Raw genomic sequence first — 20,029 nt, forward strand, 5'->3', positions numbered from 1 at the left:
ATGTTTACTTGTTTCATATCATTTTTTCTTAACCATACCATCGTGATTTTTTTACAAACTCCTCGATTAGAATAAAAAGATAAAAAGCTTTACTTACCACGATTTCTGACTGGCTTCAATTAATCAACACTTACCTTCAGATACGTTCAACATAAATATCTTTCGGAATTCATCAAAACCATTTACAAGGATTCCAATTTTTAAAACATTAATTTATTTTCTCTTAAAATTTACAATCTTCTACGAACTTCTCACGCGTCACTTTTGATTATGTACAGGATCACCTACTACCGAGGTGCATTTCACTAACCATCATCGTCATCGTTGCCATCGTTGCTGCGGCGGCTGTCGTCGTCGTCAAAGTTTGCCCATTAATTGCCAGCATCCATGGGGCGAGCGCGGCTATCGTTGCACCAGCGAGGCCAACCACGAGCGGAAGCAAACCGGCAGATCCCAACCGCAGTGCCATCTGGCCACTTGTTTGCATCGCAGCGGGATGCTCACCTGCACGGCCGCCACCAATCCCGGATGTGTATGTGAATGGGTGTGTATGTTTGGCGAGGCAGAGATGGGATAGAAAAAAAAACGGTGCAAATAGTTACACGTTTATCACTCATAACTATGCGGGAGGACTGTAAACTCGAAAACACTTCGCACAATGGGCGACAAATGGAAATTCAATGATAAAATCTAACAAGTGAATCTATTTCTTGAGTGGCACAATATCGCAGAACTGGGATATTGATGTTTATATCAACAATTGTATAAACCGCGAAGATTTTAGTTTGTGCCACGTTCAAAATTTGTGTTTTTGTGACAAATGAGGCTATAATTTATGGCCAGAATAGTCAAGAAGTTTTCCCAACCATGTTTCAATGTGTTGATTTCGATCTGCGGCCCACAGTGCATCCGAGACAGGTGAAGTCTTACTTACCGTTCAACACGTACACCTGGACACTGGCTGGGATGGCCCCCGCTGGGATGCACGTGTAATTGCCGGAGTCGCTGACGGTGGCCTTGGTCAGCAGCAGCCGACTGCTGGTGCCGGCGTCGGTTTTCTCCGTTTCCAAACTGATGCCGCCCCGCGCCGAATCGAAGTTGACAATCGATGTGCCGTGGTACCTGCGGGGTAGGGAAACGGTGGAATGTGGTTTTGAGAAAATTTCACCAAACGCTTATTGGACGTCACTCAAAATGGCGACCCCGTGCAGCGTCGACGACGGTGATGAGTGAAAGTGATAAGGCGTCACTTACCATGTGATTGACGGGGCGTGAAAGTTGACCACACAGGACAGCGAGATGGTGCTGCCTTTACGGATGTGTGCTTCCTGTGAGCCGATGATCATGGCGCGGGCAGCTGGTGGAAAATGGGGCGAAACAAATCGATTCAAAATGGTGAAGTTAGGAATTATGCGAAAGATTATCAGATGCTAAATCTATGGAAATAATCTAAACTGGGGTCTTCGAACAAATAAACGCACTATCAGTGAATCAAAAAATCTTTATCATCTGATGTTTAATATGCAACATCCCAATCAATGATATAAAATATCGACTCTTTGACATTTCACTTCTTTATAACAAACCCTAATGATACATAATGTATTCGCTTGATACTTTATGCGTGAAGAAGAATAGCTTCTTCTTTTTCTTATTGGCATTACATCCTCAACTTGGATATTGCCGCCTAAATGCTTAGTGTTCATTCAGCACTTCCACAGTTATTAACCGCGAGGTTTCTAAGCCAAGTTACCATTTTTGCATTCGTATATTCAGAAGCTAACACGATGATACTTTAATGCCCAGTCGAGACGATTTCCAATCCGAAAAATGCCTAGACCAGATCTCGAACCCAGTCACCCTCGGCATGGTCTCGATGTATAGCAGCGCATCTTACCGCTAGGCTAAGGAGGGCCCCTCCTTACTAGTGGAGAATAAAAGAGGACTCTTTCGTAGCCTGCATGAATTGTAGAAAATCAACTGTAAGGCATCCTATTGACGGGTGATTTGTTTTGGGTGGAAATGCTTATAGTTTTCTCAACTCGAACTCTTGAAAATTTACTGTAAGAAGCACGTGGTTTTCAAGATGGCCGATTTCTGGCTTGTTGTATAATCACCTTAAAACATGATCAGATAATAAAAACAGGTAGGTTATGAGCTCGAGAACGGTTCAGGATCTACAACTTAGTATCGATGCCACGTGTTGCCGTGAGATCATGGATTGGCTGCGAAAGTTTGGAATCTATGGGGACGTTGGAACGTTCGATAGGTTGCTAGCTGGTTAGCAGGAGTCCAACATCATTTAAAAGCTGATCAGCAGAAGGACAAAAGGAACTTCGGTCAAAGTGCACCCAACTAGATAATGCCTGATTTTATAGCAATCTTGCACGAGTTCCATGAACGATTCGCATTAGGCTGAGGCCCATGCACATATTACATTAAGTCAATATAGCAAGCCATTGCATTGGGTCTCTGGTCACGAGAAAAAAGAACTATGGTATGTGTTTGTGTCTACATATAATCTATTTTTAAACATCCGTCGTGGAAAGATTCTTTATATAATTCGCCAACCTTTTTTGATTACAAAAAAATTGGTCGAAGACGAGAATTGAATCTAAGCTCTCAACCAACCCTAACGCTATTCGACTGACGCGTTCCTCGTTCTGTATTATGTGTATGTAATAATTATCATAAAATCATAAGTAGAAGGGTAAAAGCGATAGCAAAGGGCGATGTATTGGTTTAAGTAATTTATCATATTTAGTTCAGTTCTTTATATAATTTGTTTGATGGGATTAATCTTAGAATGAATCACCACTAAAACATCTCGCACAAAATGAACATATGAGTTACCCACGCTAAAAATATATACTTCGAGTTCCCAGTGTAATATACATTTATAATTTAGGGAGTTCTTTTCCAATGAACTACACTTGATGACTTTACATCCATGATTGATTTTATTTAACCATTTTGACTTAAGCTAAACTCTTGTGACCTGGAGGTATTTGAAGTCATTATATATTTTGTAGCCAATCAGTGATCAATACATAGAACGACAAGGAGAGAGACATGATTAAAAGAGAATGCACATTGCAGCGTTAGCACGCTCATGTGGCATGGGAACAGCGCCGGTTGGAAACAGGCGTAGAACATTGACTTGGTAAATTGATCCTTTCGTTGGAAATTTATTATGCAGTACATCGACCATTATGGCACGGTCGATGACTGACGAGGGTTGAACAATTCTGACCCGGAGTGGTGCAATGAAGAAATATGGGACATGTAGAATTTTGACTCAGCAGGACGCAACAATTGCGATCTGCTTTAGTCGAACGAGAATCGATGACATCTGTGATGCAGATGCCACACCAGCACGTTCAGCTACCAGCGCCGAAGCATGTCAATTAGCGGCCAACGACTTGCGGGTCAAACAAAAAGGAATACGTTGACCTTTCCTTACTTGGCATTCTACCTTTCTCGGAGAGGAGGCTTGCTTTCTGGCTAGAATCAGCTTTCAGAATGAGATGTCACTATTTCAAAGGGTTGGGTATGAACAAATTTGAGATTCTTCGTTTCGCAAATTGAGCTTCGTCTGAATGCGCAAATTTCGAAGACAATACCATAATGCGCGGTATCTGAGGACATTCCAAGATTCAAATCGTTCAATTTGTGACGATACATGGAAAAGGCTGGAGTAGTTTTATTTTGTGTACCGTGACGTGGTGTGTTGAAAAAGGCGTTTAGTGACATGATTTTCATTTCCCTTTCTCTGCAGTAAAGCGCAACTAAATTCTGGTAGGCAACTAGTGCGAGTAGAAACGAATATTAGAAGGTAAAGAGAACACCGAAGATTTGTTAGCTCATAATATAACTATACATAATTGAAACATTGTGCGTGGTGTTTCATTTAACAATTCAGATTCGTAGCACCATCGGTTTATTGCCGACACATCACACCTTTCGTTACGACCGCTTTTAGACCCCACCTATCGGCTGCAAAGTTTTCCCGAGGAGCACGTGGTCCGAAAAAGGCAGCGTCCGTAAATTCCCGCGCCTTAAGCAGGCAAAACAACCGTCCACGTCGACGAGAAGAAAGTTTTTGTCCGTGTAGAATCCGTCGACGCCATCGTAGGCATCATCACCGATCGCTAAACATCCTCCGACGTCATCGCGCGCACGGCCGGTGCGGCCATACATCAGCGTACCGACGGTGAAACTTACGAGCGGCATTATCGTCTAGCGCAGGCCTGTCCAACCTTTTCAAGCCAGGAACCAATTTTTAGAATTCACACTTGCTAACGGGCCAGAAAATATTTTGCACATAACTTTTTAAATATTTTCAAAATAATTATTGTTTTTTGCATTTTCTAGAAAAACTAAACACGATTTAATTGCGTTCAAACAATCTTTCTTTGATTTCGTCGATGCATTAGAGATCCATTTAAAACATTGAATTAATGTATTCAAACCGTTTACCGGATGTTAAAAAAATGAAAATGTTACTTTACCAGCATGTTGAACAGATTTTCATGAGCTGTTTTCAACAGGATAAGAGAAATGTACCAGATTTCAGCAAGGTGCCAAGGTGCTCTATGTTCAAGTCATTGAGATATTTGGCGATATCTGCTAGAAAAGCCAATTCACTCATCTATTAAGGATGTAGAAAAAGTGCCATTTTCTTTTCGAAAAGAATAAAATCTCTCAAGCATTAAATTCGCAATAATACAATTCTTTTACACAGGGCTTAACAACCCTCAGGTTTTCCTTGTTAGTTGTTCCTGCATTGGGAGTAAAGCTGCCAATTTCTATGTCAGTCGAAAATGACCCTTGTTTCCTTAGGACACGATGTCAACAACAGCCGAAATGCATTCCTTAACAAGTTCTCCGTCCTGGAAAGGTTTCATCCGTTTTGCCAAAATCTTTCTAACAGCAAAACAGGCCCGTACTGCATTTTCTGACTTCGTATTAGCATGAGTGAAAAGAGTTTGTAGCCTCTATAATCCATCGCAAGTAACGTTTTATAACGCTCTTGAAGACCATAATTTTCTCTACAAGAGTGGTATAAAACCAAAATGTTACTAAGGATTGTTCCAATAATTTGAATCAATAAATGTAAATTTAAATTGAAACCTTTGAAATTCTATCAACTTTAGTTTCTACGTGGGCCCTCTCAAATATTATATTTCAGAGAATGTAGAGAGAATTTCAGAGGATTCAGATTTTATTCCATGAATATAGCAAAAATTTCCGAATAAGTTAATCAAACCGGCCTTTCTTTTTTCAACGCGAAGATAAACTACTTTGACCAATCTTTATTGAAAACGTGATATTCCACCATCAACCATTTGGGTTTTGTATCTTGGAGTCGCTTATGCAATCATTTCAAATGATGTAAAATATTATTTTTCGTTTCAAATTCAAATTAATGGTTTTACAGCGCGAGCTTTGATTTAAAACTTACATATTGAATAATTAATAATAAAAAAAACTTCTGGAGCCAGATAGAAAAGCTGGCGGGCCGATTATAAGGTTATTTTTCTTACATGCCACGGGCCACAAAAAATGGAACCGAGGGCCGCATCCGGCCCGCGGGCCGTACATTGGGCAGCCCTGGTCTAGCGCGTCAACATACCATCGAAGCGTATGCACCACGTTTAGCGGGAGTCTACGAATCAGCGAGGGAGGAGAACACATATGCCGGTTGGCATCACATCGTTCGATTTTCGCGGTGTGAACGATGGATGGTTCACGCAGCAGCTCATGCAATTCGTGGTTCATTCGCCTCCTCCACGCTCTGTTCGCCATCTGCACCCCACCATAGATGGTACGCAGCACTTTCCCTTCGAAAACTCCCAGTGCACTTTGGTCCTCCACGAGCATCGTCCAGGTCTCGTGTCCGTAGAGGACTACCGGTCTAATGAGCGTTTTGTAGATTGTCAGTTTGGTACGGCGACGAACTCTATTCGATCGGAGCGTCTTGCGGAGTCCAAAGTACGAGCGATTTCCAGCCACTATGCGTCTCCGAATTTCTCTGCTGGTATCATTTTCGACAGTCACCAGTGAGCCCAAGTACACGAGTTCTTCAACCACCTGGATTTCGTCACCACCGATGCAAACTTGCGGTGTGTGGCTCACATTGACTTCTCTTGAACCTCTTCCTATCATGTACTTCGTCTTCGACGTGCTGATGACTAGTCCGATCCGCTTGGCTTCCCTCTTCAGTCTGATGTAGGCTTCCTCCATCTTCTCAATAATATATATATTAATAATATCTATTTAATAATATATCAATAATAATACATATTATTAATATCTATTTCGTCGGCAAAGCCAAATAGCTGAACAGACTTATTGAAAATTGTACCACTCGTGTTAATCCCTGCTCTTCGTATTACCCCTTCCAAAGCGATGTTGAATAGCAGACACGAATGACCATCACCTTGCCGTAACCCTCTGCGCATTTCAAAGGGACTCGAGAATGCCCCTGGAACTCGAACTACGCACATCACCCGATCCATCGTCGCTTTGATCAACCGTGTCAGTTTATCCGGAAATCCGTATTCGTGCATTTGCTGCCATAGCTGGTCCCGATCGATTCTATCGTATGCGGCTTTGAAGTCGATGAATAGATGATGTGTGGGCACGTTGTATTCGTGGCATTTCTGAAGTACTTGGCGAATGGCGAACACCTGGTCCGTGGTGGAGCGTTCGCCCATAAAACCCGCCTGGTACTGCCCCACCAACTCTCTTGCAATTGGTGCTAGTCGTCGGCATATAATTTGGGAGAATACCTTGTAGGCGGCAATGTAATTGGGCGGTAGTTGCTACCCGAGCAGCACAAGTCAGACATAAATGGTTCCAGCAACTTGATTGTGACCAAATCTGGTCACATATGAGTTGCAGTGACCTACGCGGTACATGTGTGCTGCTGGGGTACAATCCAGCTTATCGCCCTTTTTGTAGATGGGATACACGACACCTTCCATTCACTCCTGAGTCAAAACTTACGCCTAACAAATCTTTGTAATGACCCAGCTCTCGCCAGTGCCTCACCACCGTATTTGAATAGCTCTCCTGGTAGTTGGTCAACCACAAGGACTTTGTTGTTCTTCAGCCGGCCAATCTGCTCCTGGATTTCCTGGAGATCCAGTATATTATGTCCTGCGCGCGTTCTCCCAGGTTTATCACCATACCGCCATCTTCGTCTGCCACATCACTATTCAGGTGTTCTTCGTAGTGCTGCCACCACCTTTGGATCACCTCACGTGCATTTGTTAGTAGGTTCCCGTATATGTCCTTACACATATCAGGCTGTGGCACCTGGCCCTTACGTGAACGGTTCAACTTCTTATAGAACTTTCGTGTGTTATTAGCGCGGTACAGTTGCTCCGTCTATTCACGATCTCGATCTTCCTGCTGGCCCTTTTTCCTACGCTGTCGTAATCTGGAAAAGTGACGTAACCGCCATTTTACAACATGCATGTTTTCCATTTTTCTATTAAAGAGCTCGACGAGTAGTACTCGTTAACACCATTTTTGGAAAATGGCGTATTCGTAACTATTTCATATTACGGCAGTACGGAAAATCGAGTTTTCTCTGTTCCGCGCCCGTTTATATCGTGCCTCGTAAGCCCTCATGCGGTGTTGCAGCAATTTCGCCCATGTTGCATTCTTCTTTTCCACTAACTGCTTACATTCGCCGTCATACCAATTGTTTCTCTGATCCCGGGCCTCCGTGCCTAGTGCAGCGGTTGCGGTGCTTTCAATGGCGGATCGAATATCTCTCCAGCCATCTTCACGAGATGCCGTGCCTAACTGCTCTTCCGTTGGGAGTGCCACTTTCAGCTGCTGCGCGTAGTCTTGGGACGTGTACCGTCTTGTAGCCGCCCAATGTTAAGGTGCTTTGTCTCTTGGACAAAAATGGAAAAATCGACTCTCGTATTTAGTTGAATCAAGTAGACCATGATATTAACATATGTTTCAATTATGCTGTATGCGCATTAGTATCTTTGTGAGGTCACTGAGACAATCAAAACAATTCGTGTTTATAAACATTTCCATCGCTTAAAGTGGATGATTTATCACCTGATTTATGCTTTTCACTATCTTTTGCATTCCCTAAGTTTTCTAACGGTACCTTTCACTGTGAAAATCGATATGGAAAGTGTAAAATCAAGTAGGTAAGTAAGATCCAATTTAATGTGTTTCAGTTGGACATATTTCGATCATTATGATAAGTAAACCGTCAAAGTCATGGGCCTGAAGTTACCGTCGTGCGGGGCTTCTTTTGACTCCGTGGGCTACTTTGGATTTTTGATTTTTTGAAATTTAAAAATGAAAAAAATACCAAATTTGAAACAGAAAGTTGCCATCCAACTATCAACAAGACACCCAATTTGTGATAATGACAATGTTATAGTAATTTTCGATAAAATTCTTGTTTTAAAATGTCCAAAGTAGCCCCTGATTTGTCAAAAGAAGCCCCGCACGACGGTATACAGGAAGAAATAATCTACAACTTCAAACAGCTTTTTAAAAAAATACATCAAAACACATCTCGGAAAATCGCACCAGAGCTTAATTATAATATTCTTAAAAGAATGGAAGTGATTCCAGCTGCTCTTATTTGCTCTATTAATAGCTGTTAACGATTTTCTAGGTGATACTCTTGCGCTCAATAACATAGATATACACAAACAATAGCTTCCATTGATCCATCCCAACGAAAAGCTCATGTGTTGAAGTTTCTGTCGGATTTATATAACCCAGATAATTTCTCCGAGGATCTTGAAAAAGAACTCAAGCAGTTTTGCAAATTCTTTTGATTGAGAATTGACCAAAAATGGTCACAGAGCTTTCGATCATCCGAGAAATTCGAGAATCAAAACTCTCGCTGGTTGTCTTCGTTGGTAAATCTTCCTTGCTATCCGAATACAAATATTGAAGGAATTGCCGAGTCTTCATTCAACATCGCAAAGGGAAGACCTCAAAAACCGTTTCAGGATTGTTCAAATAATGAACCTGAGGAGCTAGTATTTGCGGCCAATATATCAAGTAGCTCAAGCGCAAATCAGGAGAAGGTTATGACAGCGGCACTGACATTGTACATTGACTTGGATTTATCCGAAAGAAAGGACAATCTGCTTCGAAGTACTTTAAACGAGGTACTGCGAGGTAAACGTCCGCTGCGGTTGCTTTTCAAGACCTAATGAATTGTACCTTGCTAAGCATTATGCAGCAACTTTCGGTAAAGAGCTCAAAGACGGTAAAACTTGTATGCTAATGGGCTTTTGATGGAAGCTCAGGACATAGTACCTACACACAAAAATTGTCGAAGGCTGAGAGCTCAAATAAGAGCCTGCTTGTCGTGGCTCTAGTTCCATTGAAAATTAACGACATTGAAAACAACACTATCCTCTGGTCAAAATTTATTTTCTGGCCATCCGGAAGATGCTCCCAGTCGAACCATTTCTCGAGCACGACGACACGCCACATCGTCCCTGATGCCAAATGATCGGATGAGCAGCTGGAATTCCTTGATTATGATGATTCCATGATTCCCGAATCCTAATCCCCGCCCATCCTTAAACATTGTAAACTTAACCTCGAGTCACCACGAATACGCTGGCTTCTACCCCTCTGTTACTAACTTTATAAGATGATATTGATTGTACGTATCAATAACCATGGCTCCGTAAAGTGTTATACACGCCTGAGCCTACAAAATAAACGAACTTGGAAAAAAAATTAACAAATTCCAATGATTTTTGATACCGTCGTGGAAAAAAATCTTCAAATCATTTCTAAGGATATCCTGATTCTATAGTATAAAACATTAGAGCTGGCGTTTACGTCACTTATGAGATGATCAATTGGAAATTGGTCAATTGGTGTAATAGAAACTGTTATCATACCTTAAATTTTTCGTAAAAAGATTCTTTGAGGCATATCGTAAAATCTGGCGTTTACGGAATTTACGCAATTATCTATTCAACATAGGTCAACTACGCAAATATTAGTTTTTATTATAAGTGACAATTTTCCCAAATGGATCTCGATTATACGACGCATATTATATGTTATGAAATTTGGCGTTTACATCACTTATGCAATTATCAATTTAACATAGGTCAGTAATGTAACTAGTAGACAATCTGGTTTACAACCATTTTGCCAAAGACACCATTGAGTTAGAACGTGTAGAATGTAAGTTATGATTTTTGTCCCGTAGCTCCATACGTTCGAAGCGCCGTTCGACTTCGACGCGTGTTGTACACCGTCGACAGTTTTGAGCGCAGGCATACTGCAACGAGGTAGTGGTCGGATTCAATATTCGCACTGCGGTAAGTGGGGACGTTCGTGACGTCGGAGAATAATTTACCGTTGATTACAACTTGGTCGATTTGGTTTTCCGTTTCTAGGTGATCTCCATGTGGCCTTGTGGATATTTTTGCGGGGAAAGAAGGTGCTTCGGACTACCATTCCGCGGATATCTGCTCCAGCAGTGCATAGAATGCTTTTTTCACATCGCACTGGTCAACGGCAGTGCACGTTGATAATGCTATGGTTGAAGAAACGGCCTTTTATCCTCAGCTTGCACATCTTTGCGTTTATGTAACCGTTGTTGGTAGCCGCTGGATGCCTGCTTTTCCACACTTTCTGTCCTGTCCAGCAAATCTCCTGCAGCGCCACAACGTCGAAGTAGCGGGGTTGTAGTTCATCGTAGATCATCCTGTCGCAACCTGCGAACCCTAGCGACTTGCAGTTCCATGTTCCAAGCTTCTAATCGTGAGCCTTTATTCGGCGCCTAGGTCTTTGCCGATTGTATCGAGTCCAGGCCTTGGAAAATTCGTTCAAAAACGAACGAATGCTTCGTTTTTAGCCCGCAGTGAGGTTTTAGTTTCGGTGCACCGATTGATGTGCGCTCGATCTCGATGACATGCTGCTGGCTGCACAAACAAGGGAAAAGGCAAATACGAAGCATTTGTTTTATACATTTAAAGTGGGGAGTTTTGAACATGACATCTTCGCAAGCCGGGTAGTGCCGAGGAGGCATCGTTCAGTAGGGCAGTGTGAAACGAGGATGGTTCCTTCGTTCATCGGCAGTGTTTCAGATGCGAGTGAGTGTTGTGTGAATACAAAACCATATTAGCGAGAAAGAGATAGAATGCATCATATACCTCTCTTGCACACATTCATTCCAACTGAAATGCGCAACTCAGTATAAGTGAGGCAAGAGAGTTAAATATTCTCTGCACTAGCTGGTGTTTGATTTCACTCTCCAGCTGTTTCGTACAGCAGTGCTATATGGAGCGAGGAAGCATTCTTCACCAAGCACTTTGAAACTGTTCTCTCATGATGCTACCTTCCTCGGGAGTATATCTGGTGCTGAAGCATCGGTCCTCATCTTCATTGCTTCATTCATCCAAGCCCTGATCGAGTCGCATTATCTCTTATATTGTTCGTAATATTTTTTCAGTCGGCTTATTGGGCCTGCGCAAACCTCCTGTCTCGTCGGAGGGCCGTCGTGTCAAGTCTGTTTTGTGTCCCACCTGATACTAGGACTTGGGCTTGTGCGCTTTGAGCGGCACACGGCCGCTTTGGTGAGGCCTACTTGCGGATACATGCAGTTTTTATAGTTTAACAGGGCCCACTGTAAACCCCACCACATCCTAGACAAGCCCCACAACTCGCAGGTGGCCTGGGGAGAAGTTTTCAAACCCTTGGGCATAATCCCTGCTTCCTACAAGAACATATGTATCAAACTAATTTTGTGTGCACATAATACGCAAGGGATTTAGGGACTTGTGTGGACATTCTGGATTTATTGCGATTGCATACCAGGCGGAGTTGACCTGGTAGACCAATTTATCTGAGCTCCAGAACAATTCGGAGAACCTAGTACATCTGCATCAAACCAATATAATATGCAAAGGCTTTAGGGTAAAGCTGGTTGATTTCCTTTTTGAAGTTCTTCTTAATCGGTAAATGTTTCTCATGTTGAATTGGGTAAATCGAAATTTTCTACATTTTAAATGACTGCATCTGTACTCCAGCTGATCCAGCATAAAAAATAGGACCCCTATAAACATAGCAAACTAGCAAAATAGTAGAAACTAGATGAGGTTGATAAGACAATCGTGAAAGAATTGTGAAAATCGCTCGGGAACCTGCTGTTTAAAATCGTGATTCTAACGATTTCTTGATAGCAGTGTTCGACATGTTAAACAAGAACATGCAATGCAATTATACAACATGCAATTAGGTTCAGGTTTCCCAAAATACAAGGTCCATAAAAATGTTTGCACACTTATTCATTTATTTAATAAAACGGATGAGATAAAATTTGCTCAAATGTACCGTGCGTCTCCATGTGCTATTATGATTATATGCTGCTGAACAGTTTTCAAAACTCCTACTTATCGCTTCCCCTGGGAGGCCCGTTTTTGCCTGAAAAACTTTCATGGGGACATCCAGATATCGTAATAGCTGAGATTATCGTAATAACTTAGTATTTGAACTTATCTGAACATGTCATCATGCAAACATGTAAGTGACTTCAACGCCGTTAAAGCGAAGATCTCCTTCCTAATTTATGACCACATAATCTGGGAATTTTCCCAAATCAAATAACAAACGCCAGTAATCAATCGATTTTAGAGATCGAGAACAACAAATGCAACACTCTGTCGACCAGTGAATTATTATGCCCCACGCGTTATCATTTAATACGTATCTGTCAGGATATGAACCGAGTAATTAGTTTTGAAAGGATTAGACTTCATCTGTTGACTACAGATACGGTGAACATCTCACTCACCTGTGACGTGCAAGAAGACGGCCAAGTTGATTTTGGGTTCTGTGTTGACCTGGCACTCGTAGATACCGCTGTCCCGTGGCTGGGCGTACGCAATCTTCAGATCCCAATCGTCCGAATCCGGAGGGTGGTGCACAGAAAACCGTTGGTCCCCGGTGTAGGTGTGGGTGCCAGATGTCAGTATATGTAGATCCCGCTTACGCATCCATGAGACCTATCGTAAAGAAAAAGAAATAGCTCATTAATGTAATGTAAATTTCATTTAAATCGTGTAACTGCATTCTTGAGTGTAATGATTCTTTCATCATTTAAAAATGAGCGATGTTAGAAGATTCAACCGAAATGCTTAGCAATTAAACTCATCGGTAATTAGTGATAATGAAAATCACAGAACACAATCGGTAATACTTCGTTCAGTTACGTATTGCTACAAACCTGAAAAAATAGTATTTGGCTCATTCTTATCATGATTGGCATCAACAATTCATTTGTTAATATTTTTTCTGCAAATTTATTTCTTTTCAAAGCATTTTGACATGCCGCAGCAAATTCCCTTTGGAGTGGTTTAAAAGGGTTTCATTTTACTCTTATAGTGGTTATCTAGAGGAAGGCTTATAGTGGTTATCGAGAGGTCACTTGGTCATATATCCCTCTTATAGTGGTAATCAAAGGTTGTCGTTTAAAGGCGGTTTATTAATAGATCTTTAATTTGATCTTGAAAGCCATTCCTTGAGCGAATAAAACTTGAAATGTTACTTGGGATGTTTAGCCTGCGGATGATCCTTGATAAATTCAGGAGTACAACTTGCAGACTCACCATCTGTTCAGTGATTTCGAAGCACTGTACGGATTGGTGAAAAGAAAATGAGCTGTAGCAGATATTGTCGAACACGGTTTTCCGGCGAAACTGATTAGACTGATATCGTGCAACGCTGAGATGGCTCAAAATCAAGTATACGGATTGCGACGAAGTGTCCTTCGTGTGTGATCTTAGACGGATTGAAGCAGGTGATGCAGTTTCAATTTATTGTTCAACATTGCATCCGAAGGCGCTATTAGGAGATCTGCGGCGTGCAGAGGAACGGCACTATCATCACGGTCGCATATGCTCCTGGCGGACGACATCGACCATTGGAATAGATCGCAGAGCAGTAGTGGAGGCTTTTGTCCCATGAAGAGGGAGACGGCGAGGATGAGCAACCATTAACTCTCAAGACAAGTACATGGTGGCGGGAAGAGATGGAAGACCTAGTGGTGTTAGTGCAGAGGTAGCTGTTGATGGGGATGTTTTGAAATTGTTGAAGAATTTGTTTTACACTTGTGACATTGGGGCTGTCCATAAACCACGTAGACTCTAGGGGGGGTTTCGAAAAAGTCTAAATAGTCTACGAAGGGGGACGGGGGGGTTTACCTAAAGTCTACGTGGACTTTTTATTTTTATTTTTAAGCGATTTATACAGCAGCTTTTGTCAAAGTTCATTCGTTTGATTTTTAGGATTTTCCGTTTTTGCCTTTCTCGTATACTAAGTAACGTAAAGGCTATATGATCGCTCAAAACAAACTTTTTATAGAAGGCCCAGAGCCCATAGTGTTATATACCGATCGACTCAGCCGACAGATTGAGGTGATGTCTGTGTGTATGTGTGTGTGTGTGTGTGTGTGTGTGTGTGTGTGTGTGTGTGTGTGTGTGTGTGTGTGTGTGTGTGTGTGTGTGTGTGTGTGTGTGTGTGTGTGTTGTGTGTGTGTGTGTTGTCTGTGCGCAGCCAACCAAAAAAATGTCACTCATTTTTCGGTACTTATCCTTAACGATTTACTCGCAACAAGTTGCATTTGACGCAGGATCTTCCCATTGTTTCCTATTGAAATTGGTCAGATCGACTATGGAAACCAGTTATGGCCAAAAAACCACTTTTATAGAAAAAATTGTAAAAATGTCACTCATTTTCAGGCACTTATCCTAAACCGATTTCTCGCACCATGTTGCATTCGACGCAGGATGCTCTCCATTTTTCCTTGAAATTGGTCAGATCGGACTATGGCGAAGTTATGGCCAAAATACCATTTTTATAGAAAAATGAGTATAAATGTCACTCATTTTGGCACTTACTTTAACCGATTTACTCGCATTGTATTCGACGCAGATACTCTCCCATTGTTTCCTATTGAAAATTGGCCAGATCGGACTATGGGCTCAAGAGTAATGGTTAAATACTATTTTATAATGCACGAGAAAGGCACCATCACCGCTGGGTGGATTAATCAGGTTTTTGCATGACTTTATGAAATAATCTCTTGCATTTGTCCATAAAATGTAATGAATTTCACTGAAGTAAGAGTCATGGTTTTCAACAGGAAATTCTTCTGTGTTGAGCAGAAAGTTCTCAAGGTACTCTATAAAAACTTTCAAATTTTTGGTTTATTGGATTTTATTGCAGATTCTACTAGACTTTTTGATTTTTCAGCAGGAGCTTCTTTGGAAACTATGGAAATTGAACTATGTCGTACTTCAACGGATTTTTGGAATTTACAAAAGGCATATCTGAGAAAAAGTCTTTGGAATGCAAAAGATATTCTTTGGAACTTGTAAAGGGCATTCTCGAGAATTTCCGTGAGAAACCCTTCAGAATATCTACTGGAGATTTTCTGGGAAGTCCGCGAAATTTTTAATCTCGGAAATTCTTCGGAATTTTGCGAGAATTCTTTGGACATATAGCAAATTCTTCAAATTCCGTGGATAATACTTCGTAAATTTCATCGCAGTTCTTAAGAATGTAAATTCTTTGGAATTATCGATGGAAGATCTCCGGAATTTCTGAATAAATTGTTGAAAACTTTCCACGAGAAATTATTTGAATTCCCACTAAAAACTGTTGAAGTTTCCACAACAAAACATTGTTTGCCGTTTTTGTAAAAAAGCCTTAATTTTCATTCGAATTTTTACGAGAAATTTGAAAAAATATTAACTAAAATTCTCCATAATTTCCACCGAATATTATTCAATTTGCAAGAAAAAATTGCAAGAGAAATTTAAAATATAGTAGGAAACCATTCTAAATTTCCACGGAAATATATCGGAATGTCCATTTAAACTTAAAATTACCTCGGAAATAATTCTACATTTTAACGGAGGAATACTCGTTTTTTCAGAAGAAGAACATTCTTGGGATTTCAACAGATGATTATTCAGCTGGATATTGCGTGAAATTTTCAAGAAAAGCATCGGAATTATCACGGAGGTTATTTGAAGTATTGCCTGGAAGCTTTCAAGGTTATCAATTAGAATTTTTACGAAATTTCACGCAAAACTTATTGGAATGTAGACTTGACATTCTCGGAATTTCAACTCGAAATTTCTCAAAATTCAAAACTCTTCGGTTTTAAAATTTGAACCGGCGTTCAGAATTATAAAACAGATGCTGACAGATTTTAAGCAGTGGCACTCGATGCAAAGTGTCGGCGATGGTGGCGCACACCTCCAGGAGGAATCGAATGCAACAAAATTAAGTTACTTGGCATTGAGATTTGATTTTAGGAGCTATGGACAGAGGATTAAATTTGATTTCCTTTCAATTGATTTTTGTTCTGTTGGATTATGTTCAGTTTGATTTAGTTATGTTTGAAATTCGAGTTTATTGCAATGTTCTCATGGAAATGGATTTGAATAGCTGAATTGCTTGAAACGTGGTGGATTTCCATATTTTTCAATCATATGATGTTTTGTAAAATTTGGAAAGTCTACGTAGACTTCAAGAGGAGGAGGGTTTCGGAAAAGTCTACGAAGTCTACTAGGGGGACAGGGGGTTTGAAAAGTGAAATTTCGGTCTACGTGGTTTGTGGACAGCCCCATGTAACAATGACATGAGCTGTATCAAGTATGCAAAGAAAGTATTGTGAATCGTATAAAATGGGGCAGACGCGAATGTCGGAAGAAAGAATAGCGAAAACAATATTCAACAGAGGCCAGATGAGGGCCGGTGACTTCGTGAAGGCCACGAACACGCTGCTGCACGCAGTGGAGAATCGGACCTGGTGACCCTGAACGTTGGGGAAAATTGGAGGTACATCGCCAAGACCGACGATTATGGAGCTCTACAATACACGCAGGCATGGGTGTATCGACCTGTAGCAAACCAGGTATCCTGGTAGGTAAAATCATTGGCACCATTTTTGAAAAAAAAGTTTCAGTTTGAATTTTTTCCAAGAAAAAAAATGATTATCCAATAATTGAAATGCAATGTCCGATCAGGTCAATTTTCAATAGCAAACAATGGGACCGCATTCACCATGAATGCAACTTTTTGCTAGTCAATCGTTCAAAAATTCAATAAGTTCCAAAAGTGTGTGTCTACAAAATTTGTACATACACACATACCCACACACATAGCATACAGTGGGACCTCAGGGAGCTTCCTGAAACTTCGAAAGTCGATGTTGGACGCCAGAGCTGGAAGGGCGGTTGGGACGGCAAGTGCAAACCCGTGAAATCTGTGGAGTCGAGGTCTCAGACTGAGGCCCAAGGATTCGCAGGGCTCGGCAAATCGAATCGACCGAGGGCGTGCCAGCGAATGGTGGTGCCAAAGTCTACCCAGACTGAGGCTCAAGTATTCGCGGACACGGGAGATAGTCTTCAGATAATGAGCTCTCGGGCCGCTCCAAAACGCGGAGGATTACTTACAAAACTACGAACAAGGGTAGTGGGGCTGGAAGCTGAACCGGTGATAAGGGGCTGGAAATACGGTGATAGAGAGAGTTGGCAGGCTGAGGCTCTCAGCCGCCCCAAACCAGGTAAATAGAGGGGATGACGCCTCCTGGATCCTGGTCAAGAACAAGAGGAAACCGAAGACGTTAGGGCCGAAAAGAAGCCCCAGGCGAATGAGGGGTAGCAAGAAGTCTAGGGTAGGCGCAAAATCGCTCCAGGAGCGATGCCTTGAGTCATCAAGACGGACGGGCTAAGTACTCGGACGTCTTGAAGACAATGAAGAGTGACGTCAAGCTCGGTGAACTCGGCGCCGACGTACGTCGAAATAAGATCCTCGAGCTGAAGCGGGGCGTCTGCAAAGGGCGCCGCCTACAAGAAAGTTGGCGGAGGAAGTCCTGAGCGAGACTGTCAGGTGAGGCACTCGACGGAGGTGAATCTAAGACGGACGGACGAGATCACCGAAGTGGAAGAAACTCGTCACGGCATTGCGCGACAGTGTGAAGTGGAGACGCTCACCGCAGCCGTTCGGCTACAGAAGGTCCGGCAGGACGCAGGTAGCATGGTTCGGCTATCTGTAGCGGACGCCTCCAATGGATCAAGTTAGGGAACGTCAAGGTGGGATGGTCGGTGTCCCTGTGGACATATACGAGCAACTCGAAGTTTGCTTCAAGTGCCTGGAACCGGGGCACAAGAAATGGGACTGCAAAGGCCTTGACAAAGCAAACTCTTGCCGACGCACGGATTGGAGGGACACAAACCACAATACTGCACGAACCCTCCCAATTGTTTGATTTGTTCCAGCAAAGCTGTGACAAGCAAGCACCTCATGGGGGGTCAGAAGTGCCGGCGATTGAGCGTGCTGCAAAATCACAGTGCAGGTAACGCAGGTAAACCTGAACCATTGATGCAGTCCAGCAACTGCTGTGTCAGACAGTTGCTGAATGGGGACGGATATCGCTATCATAGCGGATCCTTACCGGTACCCAGAACGGTAATTGGGTCACCGATGGGTCTAAAATGGCGGCGATATGAACAACGAGGAAATACCCAGTCAAGAGTTGGTGTCTTCGATACGAGGCTTCATTGCCAAAGTCAACGGGCCTTCTTGTGCACTGCATGCGCCTCCTCGATGGTCAATCGAACAGGTCGGTCGTATGCTGTATTGTTTGACGGCTAACTTGATGGGCCATAGGCGTGAATGGGAAGCCGTTCCACGAATAAACGAGGGCAGATCCTGCTGGAATCACTGGCCATTATTTGCAGGTTTGTTCCGAGTCGTATATAATTCATGGAAAGGACTTTTCTTTTGGTTCAGTATCCCTCCTATGTGAGAGCTATGAAAATAGTCACCAGTAGGGACTGAACAGACACAGTTGGTTGCTGGTCGATAATTGACTTCATGTATTCTCGATCACGTCTTAAATAGCTTACACAATCTACATGCTGTATTTGGTGAAAAGAGACAACTGGGTGACACTTGTAAAAAGTGCTCATCTTACAATTTTGGTGCCAGTGGTCTTACCGTAATGTGTTGGGCTAGACCCTACGTTAGAACGAAAGAGATGAAAAGAGAATTCTATAACTGGGCTCACTCATATGGTTGCAATTTCATAGCTTGCATTTTGGGTGCATTGATCAGAATAAGTAATTTGAGTATATGATTTATTGACTTGAAGCATGTTACGTATCAGTGTTTCTCAAGTACCATGACACCATGTTGGATGTGGATTTGGCCAATGTCGGTACCAAAAGTACCTACAGCTGGAACAGGGCCGAGTCGATTATCGACGTTACGTTCTGGAGCCCTGATCAAACGAGTCCCAGTAAACGCATATCATTATAACAAACACTCAAATAAAGTCGCATTTGCGTCCATTAAAATCAGAATCACGCTGCATATCAACTTTATCAGATTATTGTCGATAAATGTTGTATTGAATGTATCATATACGATAATTTTACCATATGTGAAAATCAATCATGTAATAAAATAAAACTCATAATGACTTATATTTCTTGCAATATCCTATATCAGGCGAATGAATGTCTGAATCCTAACTAATCGAAACCACTTCAGTCCAATAGGCTTGCAGAAGTTTCAAGCAGTTGAAAGATATAATTGAGTGGTTATGTTGGACAAAATCCAACTCACTTCAAGATGTGCAACATGTTGCAGTGTTAGAGTATCCGCCTGCAGATCTAAGATCGCATGTTCAAGACTTGGTGCTGGTAAGATTTTTTATTTATTATATTTTAATGTTTAATCATTACTGTTCGTATGATGTTGGGAAAATCGTGAAATAAAACTCGTATGTACCTATATCGCCTCCACTTTGGTACGTATATAGCCAATCTGTGCATTATATACGATTTAGTTGGTTCCTATATAATAACCTATATCAAGAGTTATAGGTACCAAAATGTTGACTGGTAGTTCAAACTGAAGAGTAGATATGGCTACCTCACCTCACGCGGAACCTGGCGTTCGCTACAGTATCGACTGTACGACC

The 20,029-nt window shown here is 41.9% G+C and overlaps 1 protein-coding gene across 1 annotated transcript; it reads right to left on the bottom strand.

Annotated features, from left to right (window-relative positions):
* Positions 1-224: 224 nt before the first annotated feature.
* Positions 225-13,034, bottom strand: LOC134219994 (zwei Ig domain protein zig-8-like). Its single transcript, XM_062698914.1, has 4 exons — positions 12,824-13,034; positions 1,255-1,357; positions 935-1,122; positions 225-504 (listed from the first exon to the last, which is right to left on the bottom strand). The coding sequence occupies exons 1-4, from the start codon at positions 13,023-13,025 to the stop codon at positions 281-283; spliced, it is 717 nt and encodes a 238-aa protein (XP_062554898.1). The 5' UTR covers positions 13,026-13,034; the 3' UTR covers positions 225-280.
* Positions 13,035-20,029: the final 6,995 nt, after the last annotated feature.

The sequence above is a fragment of the Armigeres subalbatus genome, chromosome 3 (genome assembly GCF_024139115.2).
Source record: "Armigeres subalbatus isolate Guangzhou_Male chromosome 3, GZ_Asu_2, whole genome shotgun sequence".
Taxonomy (NCBI): domain Eukaryota; kingdom Metazoa; phylum Arthropoda; class Insecta; order Diptera; family Culicidae; genus Armigeres; species Armigeres subalbatus.